The 22,463-nt window shown below is 41.8% G+C and overlaps 1 protein-coding gene across 3 annotated transcripts; it reads right to left on the bottom strand.

Moving 5' to 3' along the window:
• Positions 1-9,547: 9,547 nt before the first annotated feature.
• LOC124259624 lies at positions 9,548-20,844 on the bottom strand. 3 transcript variants are annotated; one of them, XM_046693792.1, is made up of 9 exons: positions 20,577-20,844; positions 19,680-19,925; positions 17,884-18,011; positions 17,300-17,426; positions 15,075-15,242; positions 14,209-14,364; positions 12,610-12,741; positions 11,869-11,989; positions 9,548-10,861 (listed from the first exon to the last, which is right to left on the bottom strand). In XM_046693792.1, the coding sequence occupies exons 1-9, from the start codon at positions 20,641-20,643 to the stop codon at positions 10,210-10,212; spliced, it is 1,797 nt and encodes a 598-aa protein (XP_046549748.1). In that variant the 5' UTR covers positions 20,644-20,844; the 3' UTR covers positions 9,548-10,209. The 3 variants fall into 3 exon arrangements, with proteins under 3 accessions (XP_046549748.1, XP_046549750.1, XP_046549751.1); XM_046693794.1 differs by having other exon boundaries at positions 9,548-10,858; XM_046693795.1 differs by having other exon boundaries at positions 19,680-19,910.
• Between the last annotated feature and the right edge of the window lie 1,619 nt (positions 20,845-22,463).

Genomic DNA, 22,463 nt, shown 5'->3' with positions numbered 1-22,463 from the left:
ACCCTCAGAGTCAGGCACCTAATCAGCAGCACACCAAGTCAGCCACCTAACCCGCTCAGCTACCGCTGCTTCCACTAGAATCTGTTCTTTACTGAGTAAGTGTCATCCTAGTCTCTCTCACAGTCCCTGAATCACAATATGTTCCCTACTGCCTTGCCCTCCCTGCAATGTAGTCTCTCTCACAGTCCCTGAATCACAATATGTTCCCTACTGCCTTGCCCTCCCTGCAATGTAGTCTCTCTCACAGTCCCTGAATCACAATATGTTCCCTACTGCCTTGCCCTCCCTGCAATGTAGTCTCTCTCACAGTCCCTGAATCACAATATGTTCCCTACTGCCTTGCCTCCCTGCAATGTAGTCTCTCCAGTCCCTGAATCACATTCCCTACTGCCTTGCCCTCCCTGCAATGTAGTCTCTCTCTTGATCCCTGAATCACAATATGTTCCCTACTGCCTTGCCCTCCCTGCAATGTAGTCTCTCTCAGTCCCTGAATCACAATATGTTCCCTACTGCCTTGCCCTCCCTGCAATGTAGTCTCTCTCCAGTCCCTGAATCACAATATGTTTCCCTACTGCCTTGCCCTCCCTGCAATGTAGTCTCTCTCACAGTCCCTGAATCACAATATGTTCCCTACTGCCTTGCCCTCCCTGCAATGTAGTCTCTCTCACAGTCCCTGAATCACAATATGTTCCCTACTGCCTTGCCCTCCCTGCAATGTAGTCTCTCTCGCAGTCCCTGAATCACAATATTTTCCCTACTGCCTTGCCCTCCCTGCAATGTAGTCTCTCACAGTCCCTGAATCACAATATTTTCCCTACTGCCTTGCCCTCCCTGCAATGTAGTCTCTCTCACAGTCCCTGAATCACAATATGTTCCCTACTGCCTAGCCCTCTCCTGCAATGTAGTCTCTCTCAATGTAGTCAGTCCCTGAATCACAATATTTTCCCTACTGCCTTGCCCTCCCTGCAATGTAGTCTCTCTCACAGTCCCTGAATCACAATATGTTCCCTACTGCCTTGCCCTCCCTGCAATGTAGTCTCTCTCGCAGTCCCTGAATCACAATATTTTCCCTACTGCCTTGCCCTCCCTGCAATGTAGTCTCTCTCACAGTCCCTGAATCACAATATGTTCCCTACTGCCTTGCCCTCCCTGCAATGTAGTCTCTCTCACAGTCCCTGAATCACAATATTTTCCCTACTGCCTTGCCCTCCCTGCAATGTAGTCTCTCTCACAGTCCCTGAATCACAATATTTTCCCTACTGCCTTGCCCTCCCTGCAATGTAGTCTCTCTCACAGTCCCTGAATCACAATATGTTCCCTACTGCCTTGCCCTCCCTGCAATGTAGTCTCTCTCACAGTCCCTGAATCACAATATGTTCCCTACTGCCTTGCCCTCCCTGCAATGTAGTCTCTCTCACAGTCCCTGAATCACAATATGTTCCCTACTGCCTTGCCCTCCCTGCAATGTAGTCTCTCTCACAGTCCCTGAATCACAATATTTTCCCTACTGCCTTGCCCTCCCTGCAATGTTAAAGCTCTAAATGAAGCAAGTCTAGATTTCCCCAAACACACTGGGGCTCCTTTTCAATTTAAATGGGTATAGTTCTTACTATTTAAATTATATATATTCAGTGACTGAGCGTTAGTCTAGTGTAATCCCAAATATAACATATGCTACATTTGACCACTTTCTAAATGGCACTGTGTATGCACACATTTGACACTTGGCGCAATGTGACAACGGGGTCGCCGTCGGTGTTGGTTTGTTTTGACGTGTTCTTTTACATGCAGCTTATAAGCATTAAATCGTGACTTCAAAATGGATTAGTTGAACGAAAACCTGCACGAATTTGTTTCCATCACTTCAGCTACCAACACGCACGCCATGCCATTTATTAATAAGTGTGTTTGTTTAGACCTGGTATGAAATTCATGCACCACAAGTACAGGGCCTATCATAGCTATTGCACGAACCGGAACCCGGAACGGGAAACGGAACCTTTTGATCATAACTTGATCAGTCACGAACATCACTTCCTGGTTTTCAACTAACGGCTATCTGATTCAGATTAGGTGTCATCTAGTTCAATCGTATCTGGTTGACAACAGGATTCTGCGTTTATAATAGACTGACCCGTGAAGGTACGGGTTAGAATATTGATCTTCAGTAACCCATGCTTGTCGTAAGAGGCGACTAACGGGATCGGGTGGTCAGGTTCGCTGACTTGGTTGACACACGTCATCGGTTCCCCATTGCGCAGATCGATGCTCATGCTGTTGATCACTGGATTGTCTGGTCCAGACTCGATTATTTACAGACCGCCGCCATATAGCTTGAATATTGCTGAGTGCGGCGTAAAACTAAACTCACTCACTCATAATAGACTGAGTATGTGAGTTGCCTAAACTCTGCTTTGATTTGTTTGTTTGTTTGTTTGCTTGTTGTTTAACGTTTCACTTCATATTCCAGCTGTATGACGCAAGTATATACTATAGTCTGTTTGCAGTGAAAAAGTACCGATGAATTTCACTTTAAACAAAATAGTAAATCAAATAAAGTGAAATTAAGATTGCGAATCCTCATAATTTTACCTTGCCAATTGAACATTTGAATCTCAGAATGTTATTCATCTTAGGATAAAAGTTGTTTAACAAACGACCCTAAATTCAAATCACGATTATTGGTTTGTATTACAAGGGGGTAAGCGCAGTAGTTGGAACACTGAAACAAATGCAGTACGTGATGAGCGTTAACTTAGACCAACCCTACTTGTTCTCGGTGTTTCATTTGATGTGCATACACCCTTGTAATACAAACCAATAATAATATTTGTATCTATGATCGTTTGTTAAACAACTTTTATCCTAAGTTTAATACAATTCTGATATTTAAATGTTCAGTTGGCAAGGTAAAATTATGAGGATTCGCAATCTTAATTTCACTTTATTCGATTAACTTTCTTGTATAAAGTGAAATTCATCGGACTAAAGACGAACCATGGATTGACACCATGAGCATAGACTGACGTAATTCAGGCCTACCCATGACAACCTGCTTAGAGCCAAACTACGGAATACATACAGATATCATATCGAAACAGATATATGTTACACATAAGATACAGATATATGCTACACATAAGATACAGTGTCCATAAAATAGACATCATAATGATTAAAACTCGCGCACACGGCTTGTCGCACTATGAGATTTACTTTCGGGGGCCAAAGGAATTCTGTACACGTCAGTTGCCCAAACCAATAAATCATACAATGAAACGGTTGTGTCGAAGTTGAAAGAACACTCTCGAGTTATCCGAAGTTCGACACAACCCCAAAGTGATGACTAAAGGGGAATACTCATGGGTCAAGCTTTTACTTCGAGACAAATGTCAGTTCGACACATCAGAGTTCGACACAACGGCGTTTGACACTATCTCGCAATCAGTCATTTGAGAAACTTTATATACAGTACTCTGTGTGTTTCGTTTAACCACAGGCAAACTGTAGCAACAGAGAGAAAATGACCAGTCGCTCGCATATTGAAAGACTGGTCATTTTCTCTCTGCTGCGCACCTCTATTTGCTCTAGAGTTTACCTGTGGTTTAACAAAACCGCCTTTATGATGTGCCATCCGATGCCAGTTCATGTTTTATCCCCTGCATGCTGAACACAAGGCAGGGAAACAACAATCACCACACCCCTGATGCCGGATCGAACCACCTTTCCTCTCTCCTCTCACGGGGACGGACAGCGTGTTAATGTTTTTCTCGATACATTGGCTGAGCGACGTTGTTTAGCTGTGACATCATTTTCCAAATTAAAGTCAAAATAAATTAATCCTAATCGTGAGTAGAACTCATTAAAACTTTATATAGGACATACAATTACAAATGTAGTGCGATACACACAGTCCATGGTTTGACAGAGCAACAGGTTTTTCGAGATCAAGTGGATTTAATTACTCGATGGGTAAACGGTACTCTGGGGATGTCGACCGACTGGATGTAACGGTAAATTAAGTATTATTGGGTTGTGCACGATAGAGGAAAAAAAATAGACGTACTTCTATGTTCAGTATAACACAGATGATAGCTGTTCAAAGAGCATCCTTAATAAAGACATTAAGACAAACGCCCTTAAATAGGTTTTGTACATCATGTCATTAGGTGACAATTATGTAGTTGAGCAGTACATTAATGGGTCTTCCTCTCACATCACACACACAGACACAATAGGAGAGCTGTGGCCTTAAAGGTCACATAAACCCTAGGGGGTACAAATACATAAATCACTAACTGGCATCGTTATAAATGAAACCCCGTCATTAAAACTACTCATTTCGACCTTTAATTGACTTAAATCGACCTTTTTGACAACAGTGCACAATTCTCACCCGCGAACGAAATTTCAACCAATCAGAGCGGCGCGCCTCTGTGACGTCATATGAGGAATAGCTTTGAGAGCCGATGCAGAATTCATCTACATTTTAGGGGGTAAATTATCGTGTTTACAGGCTTGTATAAACCTGAAATCGTGACAATTGTTTTGGAAAATGAAAGCTATATGTTCTCACAATCTACTGTCATTTAATTTTGTCTCCTGCTTTGCCTAGTTTCCGAGTTACAACTTGTTTTCATAGACGATTCTGTCAAAATCGATTGGTGTCGTTAGGCCCTATTTGTATAATGACTGATCAAATTGATCCCATTTCTGTGTTGTTTTACCTCGATATTTAATCATGTCATGTAAAATCTGTTTGTATTCTCAAAACAGTGTCGGCCCATAAGTTTTCACATGCAATACAGCAATTAATACTCCCTCGTTGTAACCCGTGTTAGGTGGTATAAACCTACACATGTTATTTGTCATCATTCACTTGATGGTCAGTTAATGAATTTACAACAGGTATAATTAGTGGTAACACCCTTAGATTACCCGACAAAGGTTCCCATTTGGCATTTCTTGTGTCTGGAGTAAATATTCAACATTATAAACATCGATCAAAGGATTAACCGATAACACGCTGATTGATTAATTACTTTTATCTTACACAGCGGAATTGTCAAAAGGTAGTGTTTATGTATGTAGATTTACTAATCTATACTGAATACACTCTGTCGTGTCGGTGTCTGCGTAAAAACAACGTCCTTCTTTCAAAGGATTAACCGGCAATACATTGATTGATTGCCCATTATTGGCTAACTAAATTACTGTTTTTTTAAAGAAAGGCGGACATTATGCAATTAGTTGCCAGGTGTGCTATCTTGGGTGACCAATGAGACTATACACCAATACCTGAAAAGATTTATCACTTTTTCGTATATTAAACTGTTAAAAGACACATCATTTGGAACAGTTTTGTGGATATTGATGGATACATTCCTCGAACAAGGTAATGGCCTGATATTGTTCCTATAACTTTAATCTGTTTTAATTTTAATATTTGCATTTTGTTTTATTCATTTGTCGTAGCATTCAACAGAATCATTGTTTTCGCCGTGAAGTGTAATGAGACAGACAACATGCACTAGGGTGTGTGTGCGAATTATGATTCACATTGGCAAACTATAAAATGTCTAGATATTACAGTTCTGTTATAAATTCACTATAAGTATCAGCAGATCGTCTGCTTTTTATTTAGTTTCAAAATTCATACAAGTGTGATAATAAACTAATTAGGATTATAAGACCAAATATAAAGACGCACATTGACTAGTATCTACATACTGGTGAGTGGACATTAACCATGGGAATGTAGCAAGAAATTTATCGCGCAGTATTGTGACTTCGACCCCACCTCGCTTCCGTGGAAGAAATCGTTATGTTATAAGTTGTGTCATGCAAAATCCGTTTGGTTATGATTCCAATACATATTTAACAACGAGTAGAAAGTAGTCTTGATTTTCTAACTTGATGAAAACAAACTATAATCTCATTAATTCTAACAGATTTTTTATTTTTAAAAATGGCGGCGCCCTGTCGGGAACATCCGCCAGTCTGAGGATAAATGGTATTTAGGTTTGTTTTCACCGAGTTACAAAAATCAAAACTACTTTCTACTGGTAATAAAATATGTATTTTATTGATATTAATAGGATTTTGCATGACATAGCGTATATCATAACAATTTCTCTCGTGGCAGCGAGGTGGATGTCAATATAATACTACTTACAATATTATTATTACTTCGACCACAACCTCACTTCCGAGGAAGAAATCGTTATGTTACAAGTTGTGTCATAGAAAATCTTTATGGTCATCAATCATATGCATATTTTACTAAAACTAGTAAGTAGTTTTGATTCTTTAACTTCCGTGAAGCGATCTGAACACAAGTAAGATATCGTTTCAGGCTTCCACAACGCTCGCTTCGCACTCACAAACATAACCCATTTAGCACGAACTGCGGGGTCCTGTGGAAATCTGTGCATGGGGACACCATCGCCCGACCCCTAGGAGCAATTGACGACAAAGCAACGATTCGGCATGTCGTCGTTGATGTCGAGAAATCATCAAAATGATGAGCGTGCTACACATTTTCTATACAACTAACTGAAAATCGTTCCTCATATGACGTCACTGCAGCGCTCTGGCGACAGAGTTACGTAACCTGTCTGTGGTTTCGTTGGCGGGCGAGAGGGAAGCAGGCGACTTTTTTGGCCACTTTTAATCGCTCGGTATTAATTAACCACAAGTTTTTAAAGAATAAATTTGGTGTTCCGCATAAGACTAACCATAAGACTTTCATATGTAATGGTTAAAAGAGTAACAAAAAACAAAGTTTAGTGGTTCTTTAATGGCTGAATGGGTTCAAAGTAACACAAAATGATTAATGATTACTATAAAACACGTAAAATAAATATCATATGTAGCAAAAAAGTTATTTTAGCCGTGGGAATGAGGTCATATTAACAAGATCATCATCATCATCATCATCATTACATCATCAGCAGCAGCAGCAGCGTTGTTGTTGGTAGTGGTAGGAGGTGTGTTTGTTTGTGTGTTTGTGGTGAACACTTCATGTCATCCTTGTTTCTTGGTTATGTTTGTTGTTTATCGCCGCACTATTCCAGCTATATGGCGTGGTATGTAAATAACAGTCTGGACCAGACAATCCACTGATCAACAGCATGAACATAAATCTACGCACTTGGCATATGGTGACATGTGTTAACCAAGTCAGCCAATCTGACCACCCGATCCCGTGAGGTCGTAGTAGTAGAAGTAGAGGTAGTAGTAAAGTAGTATTAGTACTAAGAAGTAGTATAAGTAGTAGCAGTAGTAGTAGCAGGAGTTGTGTGAGTTTAGTTTTACGCCGCACTCAAGTTGTAGTAGGAAGTATTAATAGTAATAGTAGTAAGAAGTAAAGTAGTAAAGTAGTAGTAGTAGTAGTAGTAGTAGCTGTAGTTGTAGCAGTAGTAGTAGCTGTAGTTGTAGCAGTAGTAGTATTTGTAGTAGTAGCTGTAGTTGTAGTAAAGTAGTAGCAGTAGTAGTAGCTGTAGTAGTAGTAGTAAAGTAGTAGCAGGAGTAGTAGCTGTAGTTGTAGCAGTAGTAGTAAAGTAGTAGTAGCTGTAGTAGTGGTTGTAGCAGTAGTAAGCAGTAAATTGTAGTTGTAGTAGTAGTAGTAGTAGTAAGTAGTAGCAGTAGTAGTAGCTGTAGTTGTAGCAGTAAAGTAGTAGTAGTAGCTGTAGTGGTAGCAGTAGTAGTAGCTGTAGTTGTAGCAGTAGTAGTAAAGTAGCAGTAGTAGCTGTAGTAGTAGTAGTAAAGTAGTAGTAGTAGCAGTAGTAGCTATAGCAGTAGTAGTAATGTAGTAGCAGTAGTAGTAGCTGTAGTTGTAGTAGTAGTAGTAAAGTAGTAGCAGTAGTAGTAGCTGTAGTTGTAGCAGTAGTAGTAAAGTAGTAGCTGTAGTTGTAGCAGTAGTGGTAAAGTAGTAGCAGTAGTAGTAGTAGTAGTGGTAAAGTAGTAGCAGTAGTAGTAGTGTAGTAGTAGTAATGGTAAAGTAGTAGGAGTAGTAGTAGCTGTAGTTGTAGTAGTAAAGTAGTAGCAGTAGTAGTAGCTGTAGTTGTAGCAGTTGTAGTAAAATAGTAGTAGCTGTAGTAGTAGTTGTAGCAGTAGTAAGCAGTAAATTGTAGTTGTAGTAGTAGCAATAAAGTAGTAGTAGTAGCAGTAGCAGTAGCTGTAGTTGTAGTAGTAAAGTAGTGGTAGTAGTAGCTGTAGTTATAGCAGTAGTTAGCAGTAAATTGTAGTTGTAGTAGTAGTAATAAAGTAGTAGTAGCTGTAGTTGTAGTAGTAGTAGCAGTAGTAGTAGTAGTAAAGCAGTAGTAGTAGCTGTAGTGGTAGCAGTAGTAGTAATGTAGTAGCAGTAGCTGTAGTTGTAGTAGTAAAGTAGTAGCAGTAGTAGTAGCTGTAGTTGTAGTAGTAGTAATAAAGTAGTAGTAGTAGTAGTAGCTGTAGTTGTAGCAGTAGTAGTAAAGTAGTAGCAGTAGTAGTAGCTGTAGTTGTAGTAGTAGTAGTAAAGTAGTAGCAGTAGTAGTAGCTGTAGTTGTAGCAGTAGTAGTAAAGTAGTAGCAGTAGTAGTAGCTGTAGTTGTAGTAGTAGTAGTAGTAGCTGTAGTTGTAGCAGTAGTGGTAAAGTAGTAGTAAAGTAGTAGCTGTAGTTGTAGCAGTAGTGGTAAAGTAGTAGCTGTAGTTGTAGTAGTAAAGTAGTAGCAGTAGTAGTAGCTGTAGTAGTAGTTGTAGCAGTAGTAAGCAGTAAATTGTAGTTGTAGTAGTAGCAATAAAGTAGTAGTAGCAGCAGTAGCAGTAGCTGTAGTTGTAGTAGTAAAGTAGTGGTAGTAGTAGCTGTAGTTGTAGCAGTAGTGAGCAGTAAATTGTAGTTGTAGTAGTAGTAATAAAGTAGTAGTAGCTGTAGTTGTAGCTGTAGTAGTAGCAGTAGTTGTAGTAGTAGTAGTAGTAGTAGTAGTAGTAGTAGTAGTAGTAGTAGTAGTAGTAGTAGTAGTAGTAGTAAAAGTAGTAGTAGTTGTAGCAGTAGTCCGAACCCTTATTAGAGCGTCCACCCGGAGAGCGAAAGGTCGCGGGTTTGATCCTCGACCGCGTCATACCAAAACACGTTTAAATATGGTACTTGTTGGTCCTTGCCTGGCACTCGGCATTAATGGGTACAACGACTGGTCGGCTCGGAGTCAGTATAATGTGTCTGAGTTGGGTATTCATGCTTCACTGCGGCATGGTATCTCAGTGGGCTGGCACTATAAAACCAGCTTCAGTCTGGGCTAGTACAAGGCGCCGCACATACACACACATACACACGCATGCACGTCGTCATATGAGCGAAATATTCTCAAGCACGACGTTTAATCCAATTTCACCTCACCTTTATGATGAAGTGCATCAAGTTTGTTTTGTCCCCTGGATTGTCTCCCTTTGTGAATTAACTCAAATATCACTTTAAGTGTACTGGAGACACACAGCAAGGGATACAAGTCTTGCAGTACAAGGATGACATTGCATGGTGACACAACGTGCGACAAAACAGATACTAAGACTTCACTGAGTATTACTTTAATGATGTACAGAATATATACTGCGAAAAAACAGAAAGTATACAACCATGTTTGAAGGTATATTAACAGGAAACAAACGAGAACTAGTTATTCGACGAAGATGAGTCACGTTTTCACTGTTTCATACTTTTGCAGTTTCTTCGCAATTTTTTATACCTAGTACCAATTTATTCACGTATATTTTGGGGTCAAATCAAATTTCCAAGTGTTTACTGTAATCAGTTTATTTAACTTAACAATAAATATTATTTTGCTACGTCCACTGATCTGTACATGACATACTCAAGAAAGCAGGACGAACTGAAATGTATGTTTCGGAGTGACGTTCGATAAAGCTGTCTTAGTACTAACGTGATCGTAAATCGCTTCAGCATTGTCACGGGGGAGGTGGTGTAGTCTAGTGGTTACAGCGTTCGCTCGTAACCCGAGTTCGATTTTTTTCCCCACATGGGTACAGTGTGTGAAGTCCGTTACAGTTTCCCCTGCCGTGATATTGCTGTAATATTGCTAAAAGCGGCGTTAAACTATACACACTCACTCAACATTGTCCTGTAGTCGTCACAGTGCTAAGATCGTTTTGTGGTCAGCTGCTGGTTACGATTTTACGAACACTTCCGGCACTTTACTGATTTCCCTGGAATTCTTCACAACTGTATGACATGCCCGACCCTGTCACTCCTCGGGACGTCATACGCAGGGACATTAACCCCTCTGTCCCCACCCCCAACGTTAGCATCAACCCCGTGGGCAACACTTAAAGGGCTACCACGCCGAGGTGTATCGTACTGTAGACCGGTGTTCTCGCGCTCACTGTAGCTGACTTGAACAGGAAAACAGGTTGTGTCTGTGCTTCGATAGCCACCTTCATCGTTGACGACTTCAACCTCTGCAACATCAACACACTTCCTCGTGGACCTCGGGGTATCATATGCGGCAGTTTGCGACTCACTTTGATCTGCATGTGATCCAATGTGATCATAATCATCGAGTGGGCGTGTCGAGTTGCCTCTGTTACCTGTAACATCGTAGTCTGTGGCTCCAGCTCCGCCCAGCTGTGCTGCATGGCTATATATAGCCTGGCTGCTGGGCTGGCCACGCCCACCAATACCTAACTCCGCGTTGTAGGGGATCTGGTACGCATCCTCTTCTGCAGCAAAAGAGTCAGGGGATGCAGGAATCGTGGTAGAATCTCTCACTTCAGAATACTCCACGTCAGTAGACTCTCGTCTGAGACGTTTCACATCTACTCTTGCCTTCTCATGCTTCACTTTTGTGACCCTCTTGCTTTTCAGTCTGCTGAAAAATGTTCATGGATGTTGATGATCATCTAAGAAGTTCAAATATTAACAAATATAGGATACTGGTATTTGGCAATATGTTTCAAATAACAGGAGTATCTCATCGAGCGACCTGACAAAATTGACACTTTCACGAACGAGTGCAAAACCATTTGTATCATGACACAACACAAACATGTTATTTAACAACAAAAGCCAAATGTTATATTTATGTTGTATTACTTATACTTAACAAACACATCGAAGTCTGACACGATGATAACCTAGAATGAAATAAATTCAAGCAAATAAAGCTGCTTCACCTGATTGAAATATGGGTTTCAGATGACTACATTGTTTGTTTCCAATTACTCTAGGTATTCGGATTTAACCTATGTAACCAATCACATGATTTTGGTCAGTTCTACTTTTCAGTCATATAACGGAGAGTCAGTTTAAGTTGAGTAATTCCCTAAAGGGAGAATGTCTCAAACGTCCATCACTGTGCTGAAACCCTTGGCCAATGCCATGAATTATGATCAGGGCAAAACTTGACTCAGGAAGAGGGAAGAGAAGAAAATGTACAAGAAACGTAAAAAGGAAGAATACATGAAATCAACAGAGAAACAACGAAGCTGAAAAACACAATGGAAAAATAGAAGACAAATAGAGAAAGAGTACAGGAAACCTAGAGGAGTAAACAAAGTAAACTGAAAAACGAAAACACAGAAGACAACAATAGGAGTGAGTGAGTGAGCTTAGTTTTACGCCGCTTTTAGCATATTCCAGCAATATCACGGCGGGGGACACCAGAAATGGGCTTCAGACATTGTACCCATGTGGGGAATCGAACCCTGGTCCTCAGCGTGACGAGCGAACGCTTTAACCACTAGGCTACCCCATCGCCCAACGACAATAATTAAAAAGCAAAGGAGAAGAAGACACAGAAGTACAAAACAAGAACAAGACGAAAGCATAGCAATTATTGTACACATAATATAATTTCCCTGGAAGCTGAAAACCTACCGTCTGCAACATCCAGCCGTGGCGGCGATTATGATGATGAGAGCCGCTGCAGCCCCAGCCACCCCTGTGGGTAGTGCCCAGCCAAAACCCTCACCCTCGGGACTCCCGGGACTATTGGTGTCTGCAAAAAACAGGGGAAGCAGAGAGCTAGGATTTTAAACAGATCGAAATCCCAGGTGTATACAAAACAAAACAACCACGACGTATGTTTCGCTGTTTCCTTAGCTGTTTCCTTGATGAATAGCGCCATACGCATACTCCAACCAACTGTTCTCAGTTCCTGGGAACCATTTAGACTGTAAATGATAGCTGGGTTACATCAGATATTGACAATGTCGTCTATTATTCCTTGATACTGATGTAATATGTTTAGGATTGTACACCAGAATCTTGAAAATATCCGTACTTGTTAACGTCATTCGACGTCATTTCATGTCCTGTTTGTTTCTCTGAATTACTCACATTTCGTTTTTGTTTTCGTTCCTTCTACGTATATAGTTGTCATTTAATTATTTCTTGAGGGTCCAAAATGTACGTTAAATTGAAGTTTGAATACGTTCCTGGCTACGGTTAATGGTAACAGATTGATGGATTCTGTGAAAAATATGGGGTGTTGCGATTCTTTTTTCCATGTGTATAGTGTTTGTTGCTTTTCATTGGTTTGTCGTTACATGACAGGTGGTGTCGCTGCGAGGTTAAATCTGAACTTGCTCAGTGATAAAGGGTTCATTGTTACCATACCTGTTAAACATATGTATCTCAATGGCTTGGAACAGTCTTGATTCTCGACACGAACTGAACTTCCTCGTTTCCTCACCGACAGACAACGGTAGGGTAGTGAAGCGTTCGTAATACCCTGTGTCACCGCTTTACCTGCAAGTATAGTGGGTGAATTCAGTTTTAGGCCGCTTGTACTAATATCCCAGAAAAATCCTACGACAGGGCATCAAAAGCGGACTTTACACATTGTACCGATGTTGGTACTCGAGCCCGGCTTTCAGGGTAACGAGAGCAAACGATTTGACCACTGAGCTACCAAACTATCCCTGGTAGGTATGGGAGTGGGCTGGTGTTTACAATTTTAACAATATGCCAGCAATATCACGGCGGGGGAAATCAGAAATGGGCTTCACACATTGTACGGGGGAATCGAACCCGGGCCTTCGCCATGACGAGCGTACGCTTTAACCACAAGGCTACCCTACCACCCCTTTTATGTGGATTGAGACACTGTTGATATATACTCATGCCAATAATGGTTGTCACCCCCCTCCCCACCCCAACCCCACACACCCTCACACACCCACCCCACACCCCCACTCCAATTAAAAAAATTGAAAGGGGTGACAATCATTATTGGCATGAGTATATATTTAATTGAATATACTTGGGGAAATGCACAACAAACTCGATTAATCATTAAGAATGTAGCTCTGAATCGTTTTCTAAAAGTAATTGGACCCTAACATGAACAATGTTGACCTGAGACGGTTTAGTAATGCTCGGACAGAGCATACCACATTTCTATTTGATAGTTGATGTACAGAACGTTTGATCTCTAAGTAGTGTGCATTTCAAGCTTAATACCAACTGAAACAAACCTTTCACGTCAGATTAATAGAAGTCTTACCTAACTCACATCAACGTATGTTTCGTGTTTCTTCACTTGTTTCTATACTAGATGAATAACACCATACTCTAAGTCAATCTAAACATTCTACCTTCATGGGATCCAATTCCGTCGGCAGCTAATGGACATAGAAGTTCACAGTTTGGATGACTCTTTGAATAATTTATTGTTGCTCTTGTTTCTAATTATTCGCCAAGAATGAAAACAGCCTGTTGTCAAATAAATTCAAATACATGTATAAAATAAAATTTTAAAAAGCGATTGGGTATTTTATTTCTCGTTTCTCGTCTATTCTGAATGTATTCAAAACCTTACGTTCTAAACCATTATTCTATTTGTTGTTCAATGTGCAGCGTTAAAAACTTCATTAAAACAGATTGTCCACGCATCCTTCGCAACTATTCAAGGTTTTATGCTTGTAAAAGTAATTGATAGAAGGAAATGCATTGACGGGGACATGTGTGAACCATTGGTGTAAAAACAATCGATATGGTTTGATGAGTTGCTTCCCTTCGTTGTGCCAGGATCCTCAGCGATGATGATCAATGTAAGTCAGCATCATACCCACGTTCTTGGACTCCTGTGAAAGCGTTCGCGACCATTCGATATTTTACAAATCAGTGATATAACTGAGATACTTTTCAAAGTGGGGTTTTAAACAAGGTCCTCTTGATCGACACTGAAAACAGCTAAAAGACATTAAACTTTACCTGTGATCCATATCCAGGAAAAGCTTCTCCGAAGTCCTATCCAATAGCGACCTGCTTGAAGGGAATTCCTTCTCCCTCGCACTTGAAGAAGTTCCCCTTTACACGTTTCTCTTGCTTGTTGGCGTGTAGATGGGGCGATAATTGCATCCATAGGCACTGATGTAAATCAAAGTGGTAAGTGTTCTTGCATTGCCTAACCATGTATATACTACCTGAACCCCATACCATAAGCTATATCTATATCCTGCACAAATGCATTAAACAAATGCAGATAGATCTTGTCAGCAACATACTCGTAATCGTTAATAACGTGACGTTCAACCCCGATTTACTCCCGTCCTTCCCCTGTATGTCCTGCTAACACGCCCAAGTATAACAGAAATACACGTGGAGTGAGTGAGTGAGTTAGTTGGGTTTTTTGTTTTGTTTTTGTTTGTTTAACTGTTGGTTGTTGTTTTTTGTTTTCTTGTGTGTTTTTTTGTTTGCTTTAATGTTTGTTTTGTTTTGTTTTGTTGTTTTGTTTGCTGGTTTTGTTGTTGTTTTCGTGTGTGTTTTTTTGTTTGTTGTTGTTTTTGGGTGTGTGTGTGTGTTTGGCTGCTTTTAGCAATAATACGGCGGGGGGACACCAGAAATGGGCGTCATACATTGTGGGGAATCGAACTCTTTCAATGAAAACCCCTCTACACGACCCCATCTACGCACCAACCAGTGGAAGTCATGTCCAGTTCATGACGTCTATCGACCAGAGCCTCTAAAATGATTGTAAGAGCCCACAAACCATCAGTGACTGTTAATTTCAGACGGGGCTTGAAATATAAGATTATGTTTATTGATTATAATTTCTTTAGTTTATTCAGACATCTTACCACTGACATCCTGCGACGTGGAGCCACACAATGCCATCCAGGTGTCAGTCTGACTGTCCGTTGTGGCTATACGCAAGGGTTGGGAGCCGCCATTGATCTCCAGGAGTCCCCAAACGTACCGGAAATCGTTTTGTCTGGCCTGACGGAATTTTTCCAACTGTGATAGCTCTAAAACAGCACATTTGATATCTTACATAATTCCAAATTTAGTGAAGGGGTTGCATCATTTCCAAAAATAATAATTTTGGTCAAATTGTCCTGCTCTATGTGACTTGAAACAACATTAACTCCTTATCACTGCATGTGACTTGCAACAGCATTCTCTCCTTATAACTACATGTAACTTGAAACAGCATTCACTCCTTATTGCTCTATGTGACTTGAAACAACATTCACTTCTTATTGCTCTATGTGACTTGAAACAACATCACTCCTTATTGTTCTATGTGACTGAAACAACATTCACTCCTTATTGCTCTATGTGACTTGAAACAACATTCACTACTTATTGTTCTATGTGACTTGAAACAACATTCACTCCTTATTGCTCTATGTGACTTGAAACAACATTTACTCATTATCACTGCATGTGACTTGAAACAGCTTTCACACCTTATTGCTCTATGTGACTTGAAACAACATTCACGCCGTATTGCTCTATGTGACTTGAAACAACATTCACTCCTTATTGCTCTATGTGACTTAAAACAGCATTCACTCCTTATTGTTCTATGTGACTTGAAACAACATTCACTCCTTATTGTTCTATGTGACTTGAAACATCATTCACTCCTTATTGCTCCATGTGATTTGAAACAGCATTCACTCCTTATTGCTGCATGTGACTTGAAACAACATTCACTCCTTATTGCTCTATGTGACTTGAAACAACATTCACACCTCATTGCTCTATGTGACTTGAAACAACATTCACACCTTATTGCTCTATGTGACTTGAAACAACATTCACTCCTTATTGCTCTATGTGACTTGAAACAACATTCACGCCGTATTGCTCTATGTGACTTGAAACAATATTCACTCCTTATTGCTCTATGTGACTTGAAACAACATTCACTCCTTATTGCTCTATGTGACTTGAAACAACATTCACACCTTATTGCTCTATGTGACTTGAAACAACATTCACTCCTTATTGCTCTATGTGACTTGAAACAGCATTCACTCCTTATTGCTCTATGTGACTTGAAACAACATTCACTCCTTATTGCTCAATGTGACTTGAAACAACATTCACTCCTTATTGCTCTATGTGACTTGAAACAACATTCACTCCTTATCACCGCATATGACTTGAAACAACATTCACACCTTATTGCTCTATGTGACTTAAGACAAAATTTCAATCCTTATTGCTCTATGTGACTTGAAACAGCGTTCACTCCTCATTGCTCTATGTGACTTGAAACAGCGTTCACTCCTTATTGCTCTATGTGACTTGAAACAGCATTCACTCCTTATTGCTCTATGTAACTTGAAACAACATTCACTCCTTATTGTTCTATGTGACTTGAAACAACATTCACACCTTATTGCTCTATGTGACTTGAAACAACATTCACTCCTTATTATTCTATGTGACTTGAAACAACATTCACTCCTTATTGCGCTATGTGACTTGAAACAGCATTCATTCCTTATTGTTCTGTGTGACTTCAAATAACATACACGCCTTATTGCTCTATGTGACTTGAAACATCATTCGCTCCTTATTGCTCTATGTGACTTGAAACAGCATTCACTTCTAATTGCTCTATGTGACTTGAAACAGCATTCACTCCTTATTGTTCTTTGTGACTTGAAACAGCATTCACTTCTTATTGTTCTTTGTGACTTGAAACAACATTCACTCCTTATTGCTCTATGTGACTTGAAACAACATTCACTCCTTATTGCTCTATGTGACTTGAAACAACATTCACTCCTTATTGCGCTATGTGACTTGAAACAGCATTCATTCCTTATTGTTCTGTGTGACTTGAAACAACATTCACACCTTATTGCTCTATGTGACTTGAAACAACATTCGCTCCGTATTGCTCTATGTGACTTGAAACAACATTCACACCTTATTGCTCTATGTGACTTGAAACAGCATTCACTCCTTATTGCTCTATGTGACTTGAAACAACATTCACTCCTTATTGCTCTATGTGACTTGAAACAGCATTCACTCCTATTGGTTCCTGTAGCCTGAAACATACTATCACTATATACAGAGTATCCGTCAGGGTCCCCACATCTCTCCTCTATGTTGCCCGGGCAGAGTAAGCTCGATATGCTGCTGTCCACAGGCGTTGGGTCGTCTCTCAGACAAACACATTCAGTGTCCTGTAAAGAAGAGAAACAATGACTGAAGCTAAAACATAAACTGCACAGGCCGTTGATATAAAAATAGCATTTGTGGTAATACGGAACACTAGGCAATTGATATGATACATAAAAGAGAAGAACCATTTGGTACAATTTGCGGAAAGTTCGAAGTTTTGTTTCAAGACGTTCTTAAAAACATCCTGTGAACAATACTACTGGTTCAAGTTGTGACATCTTCGCGAGACATTGCCAGATGTCCAGACAATGATTACAATCTTCATATCGCCCCTCTTTTCTTCAGACAAAAAACATATATTGAAACAGTGAAACTATAACCCGTCTCTAACAGAAATGTAAGTCCCTAATGAGTTTTAGGTCTAAATTTAAATTAAAAATACTGAAAAAAATACCCACAGAGAGTATCATTTTTTTAGTTCCTATTATACGGGTTCGAGAAGCTGGCGCTCACTGTTACCTTGAGTGCAACATACATCGAGTTGCAGAAGGTGAAGCAGGTGAAGGCCTGGTTGTCTTCATAGTGTGTGGTTCTGATCTTCCTGATGTTGGATGAGGAGATGTAGCCTATGTAAGGGTACAGACGATCTGGTCGGAATATAGAATATGCTGGATATAACAACACTGTCAGGCTTTGAGAGGAATAGTTTCAATACTGCTCGGAAGAGATCGTATTTGTCAGCAAAGACTAATAACAAAAACACATTCTAAATATTTCTTCCTGTGACAGGACCGTGTGACACCCCGACTTGCCACCATATACTTTGATGTTTCACAACACCTACCCTGTGTACCCTCCCAGTATCGGGATTGTGTGACAACCCTGACCTACCCTGTGTGCCCTCCCAGTATCGGGATTGTGTGACAACCCTGACCTACCCTGTGTACCCTCGCAGTACCAGGACACTGTGACGACCCTGACCTACCCTGTGTACCCTCCCAGTACCAGGACACTGTGACAACCCTGACCTACCCTGTGTACCCTCCCAGTACCAGGACACTGTGACAACCCTGACCTACCCTCTGTACCCTCCCAGTACCAGGACACTGTGAGAACTCTGACCTGCCCTGTGTACCCTCCCAGTACCAGGACTGTGTGACAACCCTGACCCTGTCCCAGTAGGACTGTGTGACAACTCTGACCTACCCTGTGTACCCTCCCACCAGGACTATGTGACAACCCTGACCTACCCTGTGTACCCTCCTCCTCCCAGTACCAGGACTGTGTGACAACCCTGACCTACCCTGTGTACCCTCCCAGTACCAGGACTGTGTGACAACCCTGACCCTGTGTACCTTCTCTCTGTACCCTCCCTCCCAATACCAGGACTGTATACCAGGACTGTGACAACCCTGACTGTGTGACAACCCCTGTGTACCCTCCCAGTACCAGGACTATGTGACCCTGTGTACCTCCCAATACCTGACTGTGTGACAACCCCTGTGTACCCTACCAGTGACAACCCTGACCCTGTGTGCAACCAGGACTGACCTACCCTGTGTGTGCCCCTCCCAGTACCAGGACTGGGTGACAACCCTGACCTACCCCTCTGTACCCTCCCAGTACCAGGACTGTGTGACAACCCTGACCTACCCTGTGTGCCTCCCAATCCTGTGTGACAACCCTACCAGGTGACTGTGTGACAACCCTGACCTACCCTGTGTGCCTTCCCAATACCAGGACTGGGTGACAACCCTGACCTCCCACCCTGTGACACACCCTACCCTGTGTGACAACCCTGACCTACCCTGTGTGCCCTCCCAATACCAGGACTGTGTGACAACCCTGACCTACCCTTGTGTACCCTCCCACTCCTGTGTGACAGCTCCCACCAGGACTGGGTGTGACCCTTCCAATACCAGGACTGTGTGACAACCCTGACTCTACCCTGTGTACCCTCCCAATACCAGGACTGGTGTGACTGTGCCTTCCCAATACCAGGACTGTGACAACCCTGACCTACCCTGTGTACCCTCCCAATACCAGGACTGGGTGACAACCCTGACCTTCCCAATACTACCCTGTGTGACCTCCCAATACCAGGACTGTGTGACAACCCTGACCTACCCTGTGTACCCTCCCAATACCAGGACTGTGTGACAACCCTGACCTACCCTGTGTGCCTTCCCAATACCAGGACTGTGTGACAACCCTGACCTACCCTATGTGCCTTCCCAATACCAGGTCTGTATGACAACCCTGACCTACCCTGTGTGCCTTCCCAATACCAGGTCTGTGTGACAACCCTGACCTACCCTGTGTGCCCTCCCAGTACCAGGACGGTGTGACAACCGTGCCACCGACCCAATAGGGTGTATCTTCCTCCAGTCTGCCAGCAAGACTCCCCACAGTGTCTCCCGATGCCTCAACGTACAGATGACCACCAAGTCTCCTGCATGTAGATTCTGACGTCGCCCATGACAGCGTCTGGTTCATCTCAGACACTAGTACATCTGAACCAATATCTTTCTCAGTCACCCAGAAACCTTCAACAGAATACTCTATTGTCTATATTTATCAATTTGTAACATGTTTCACATTCCAAAACGTCTGCCTTATGTTGCCAGAATGAACCAAATCGCGATCGCTGATGAGATAACGCGACATTTTGACTATTTCATGCATTCCTCCTTTAGTTAGTCACATTTTTTTGTTTTTAGGCGACGACGTCACAGCGTGACAGTGTCTGTTCTAGAAGTCCATATGTACCGGCGATAAGGCATATTATAAAGACAAACTTTATGGATGCTGACTAAAGCAAGAATACATGAATTAGTCAAAATGTCGCGTTGATACCTGCTTGACAACGATACAAGGATCTGTATCGAAACGTCGCATCACCTGAATAAAGACGTTGTTCATCCATAAAATTTGTCCTTATCTGACTCTCCAACTTCTAAAAATGCCTCTCAACAGTATATAAGGCATATTACTAACAGTAATAATAAACATTATCGCTCAAGAGTGCTAGTATCTACCACGCCTTCATTAAGATAAACACGTTTATCCATAGAACGATCTCCCTTGTGCATCACGCTAACAAGACGATTAATGAAGTTGAGAACAATCATACCAACAATATTGACGGTACATCGATGTACGTGATGTACATGTGGTCATTACTTGAAGATTATAAACAAATCAGTACATACCTTTTCCATATACTGACGAGAGGAGCAGAATAGCTAGCGTCATGTATGTAAGGTAATCCATTGTCATAATAGGACATGACGCATACTGAAGTCCTTCCTAGCCGAGGAAGCAGCGTGGATGATGACAAGGGGTAAACAACCTACATTATCATGCGAATCGTGGATGGTTTAAACGTTACCCATGTTAACTCTATTTGGGATTATACTGAGAACTGACACTATAGTGACAGACTGTTTTCAGCCTGGGCTACACATTAAACATGGAGTCGTACCATAGGATGATCTAACGTTGCTTCTGGTTGTCATATCCGGCTGATCTGAAGAAGGACATGTGTATGTGAATCCGTGATGATGAAAAGTGAACCCCTGTTAATCTGGACAAAGTCGTCTCTATTGAAATCTACTGTGTAATGGAAAGATATTTTTATATCCTTTAACAAATGGTACTAGTAACAATCGCGTGTTGACTGTCCGGATTAGCAATGTCCGGTATAAATAGGTTTCATTGTGTGATGGGAACGGGTCTAAGGCGAGACACAAAGTGAACATGTACATTTATCCAGAGTATATATAGTATCTTGACTGTCCATGATTTCTTTAACGTTCTCGGCTGACTGCGAGAAACGGAAATGAATTCAGCGTTGTTGTCAATTGCCGGATAAATACTAGGATGACGTCACTCTTCTACTTCCGGTATATGAAACTGTACGTCCTAATACTTCTTAGACAACGCTCCGCCCTGATGAGTACTCAATCGATGAATGCGCGACATCGTCGAAATCAGAACGTATTCAGCTAGCTTAAACCGACGGGTTGTTGTCAGTTTTGATGTACTAAAATGTTAAATGTGATCTTAGACATTCATCACTTTGGCTAAACCAAGCACGGGCAGGGTGCTGAATCAGTCAGTCTGGGTGAAGGTGGTGAAATTGGGTTTAAGGTCGTGCTTGAGAATATTTCGCTCATATGACGACGTGCATGCGTGTGTATGTGTGGCTGCTTGTACTAGCCCAGATTTTTATAGTGCTAGCCAATTGAGATACCATTCCGCAGTGAAGCATGAATACCCCACTCAGACACATTATACTGACTCCGAGCCGACCAGTCCTTGTTGTACCCATTAATGTCGAGCGCCAGGCAGGGACCAACAAGTACCATATTTTAACATCTTTTGGTATGACGCAGTCGGGGATCGAACCCGCGACCTTCCGCTCTCCGGGCGGACGCTCTAACCACTACACCACACAGGCGGTCAAGTCAGTCTGGGGCTCGAACCACTGAGTGTCCGACAATCCCAAGGGACGCAACACTGCAGTAGCCCTTCTACAGAGGTTGCGACGACACCATTTAATTAAACCATTTAAATAAACTAGGATTTAACGTAGTATTGAAGATAATTGCAATGTATTTGCCCGGTTGGTTAGTTTAGGGAGAGAGTTATACATTCTTCTCCGAACCAGCCAGACCATGTATCATGTTTTGGTGCCAAGCGCCATTCAGACAAACAATCTCTGAGCGTTTTGTGATAAGACGGACCGAATCGAACAACCAACCTTCTGGGCCGAGAGACTCCATACAAGACCAAGGTCAGAGATCGAACAAGTGACCAAGTGACCAGGACAGGAATCGAACAAGCGACCTTCTGGGCCGACACACCTTCTGGGCCGACAAACTCCCTACAAGACCAAGGTCGGGGATCGAACAACTGACCTTCTGGGCCGACACACTCCCTACAAGACCAAGGTCGAGGAATCGAAATCAACCTTCAACAGGGGATCGAACAAGCGACCTTCTGGGCCGACACACTCCCTACAAGACCAAGGTCGGGGATCGAACAAGTGACCTTCTGGGCCGACACACTCCCTACAAGACCAAGGTCGGGGATCG

Source organism: Haliotis rubra, unplaced genomic scaffold (assembly GCF_003918875.1).
Source record: "Haliotis rubra isolate DU_JTF1 unplaced genomic scaffold, ASM391887v1 Scf73, whole genome shotgun sequence".
Taxonomy (NCBI): domain Eukaryota; kingdom Metazoa; phylum Mollusca; class Gastropoda; order Lepetellida; family Haliotidae; genus Haliotis; species Haliotis rubra.
This window is presented reverse-complemented; position numbering and strand designations above follow the sequence as displayed.

What these genes read in the sequence shown, in the direction of transcription:
- LOC124259624 (XM_046693792.1), bottom strand. Translation starts at nt 20,643, where the DNA reads ATGACAATGGATTACCTTACATACATGACGCTAGCTATTCTGCTCCTC. An exon ending in CTCGTCAGTATATGGAAAAG is followed by an intron (nt 19,926 to 20,576) that starts GTATGTACTGAT and finishes TATAGACAATAG; the next exon opens with AGTATTCTGTTGAAGGTTTC. An exon ending in GAGATACATATGTTTAACAG is followed by an intron (nt 11,990 to 12,609) that starts GTATGGTAACAA and finishes TGTTTTTTGCAG; the next exon opens with ACACCAATAGTCCCGGGAGT.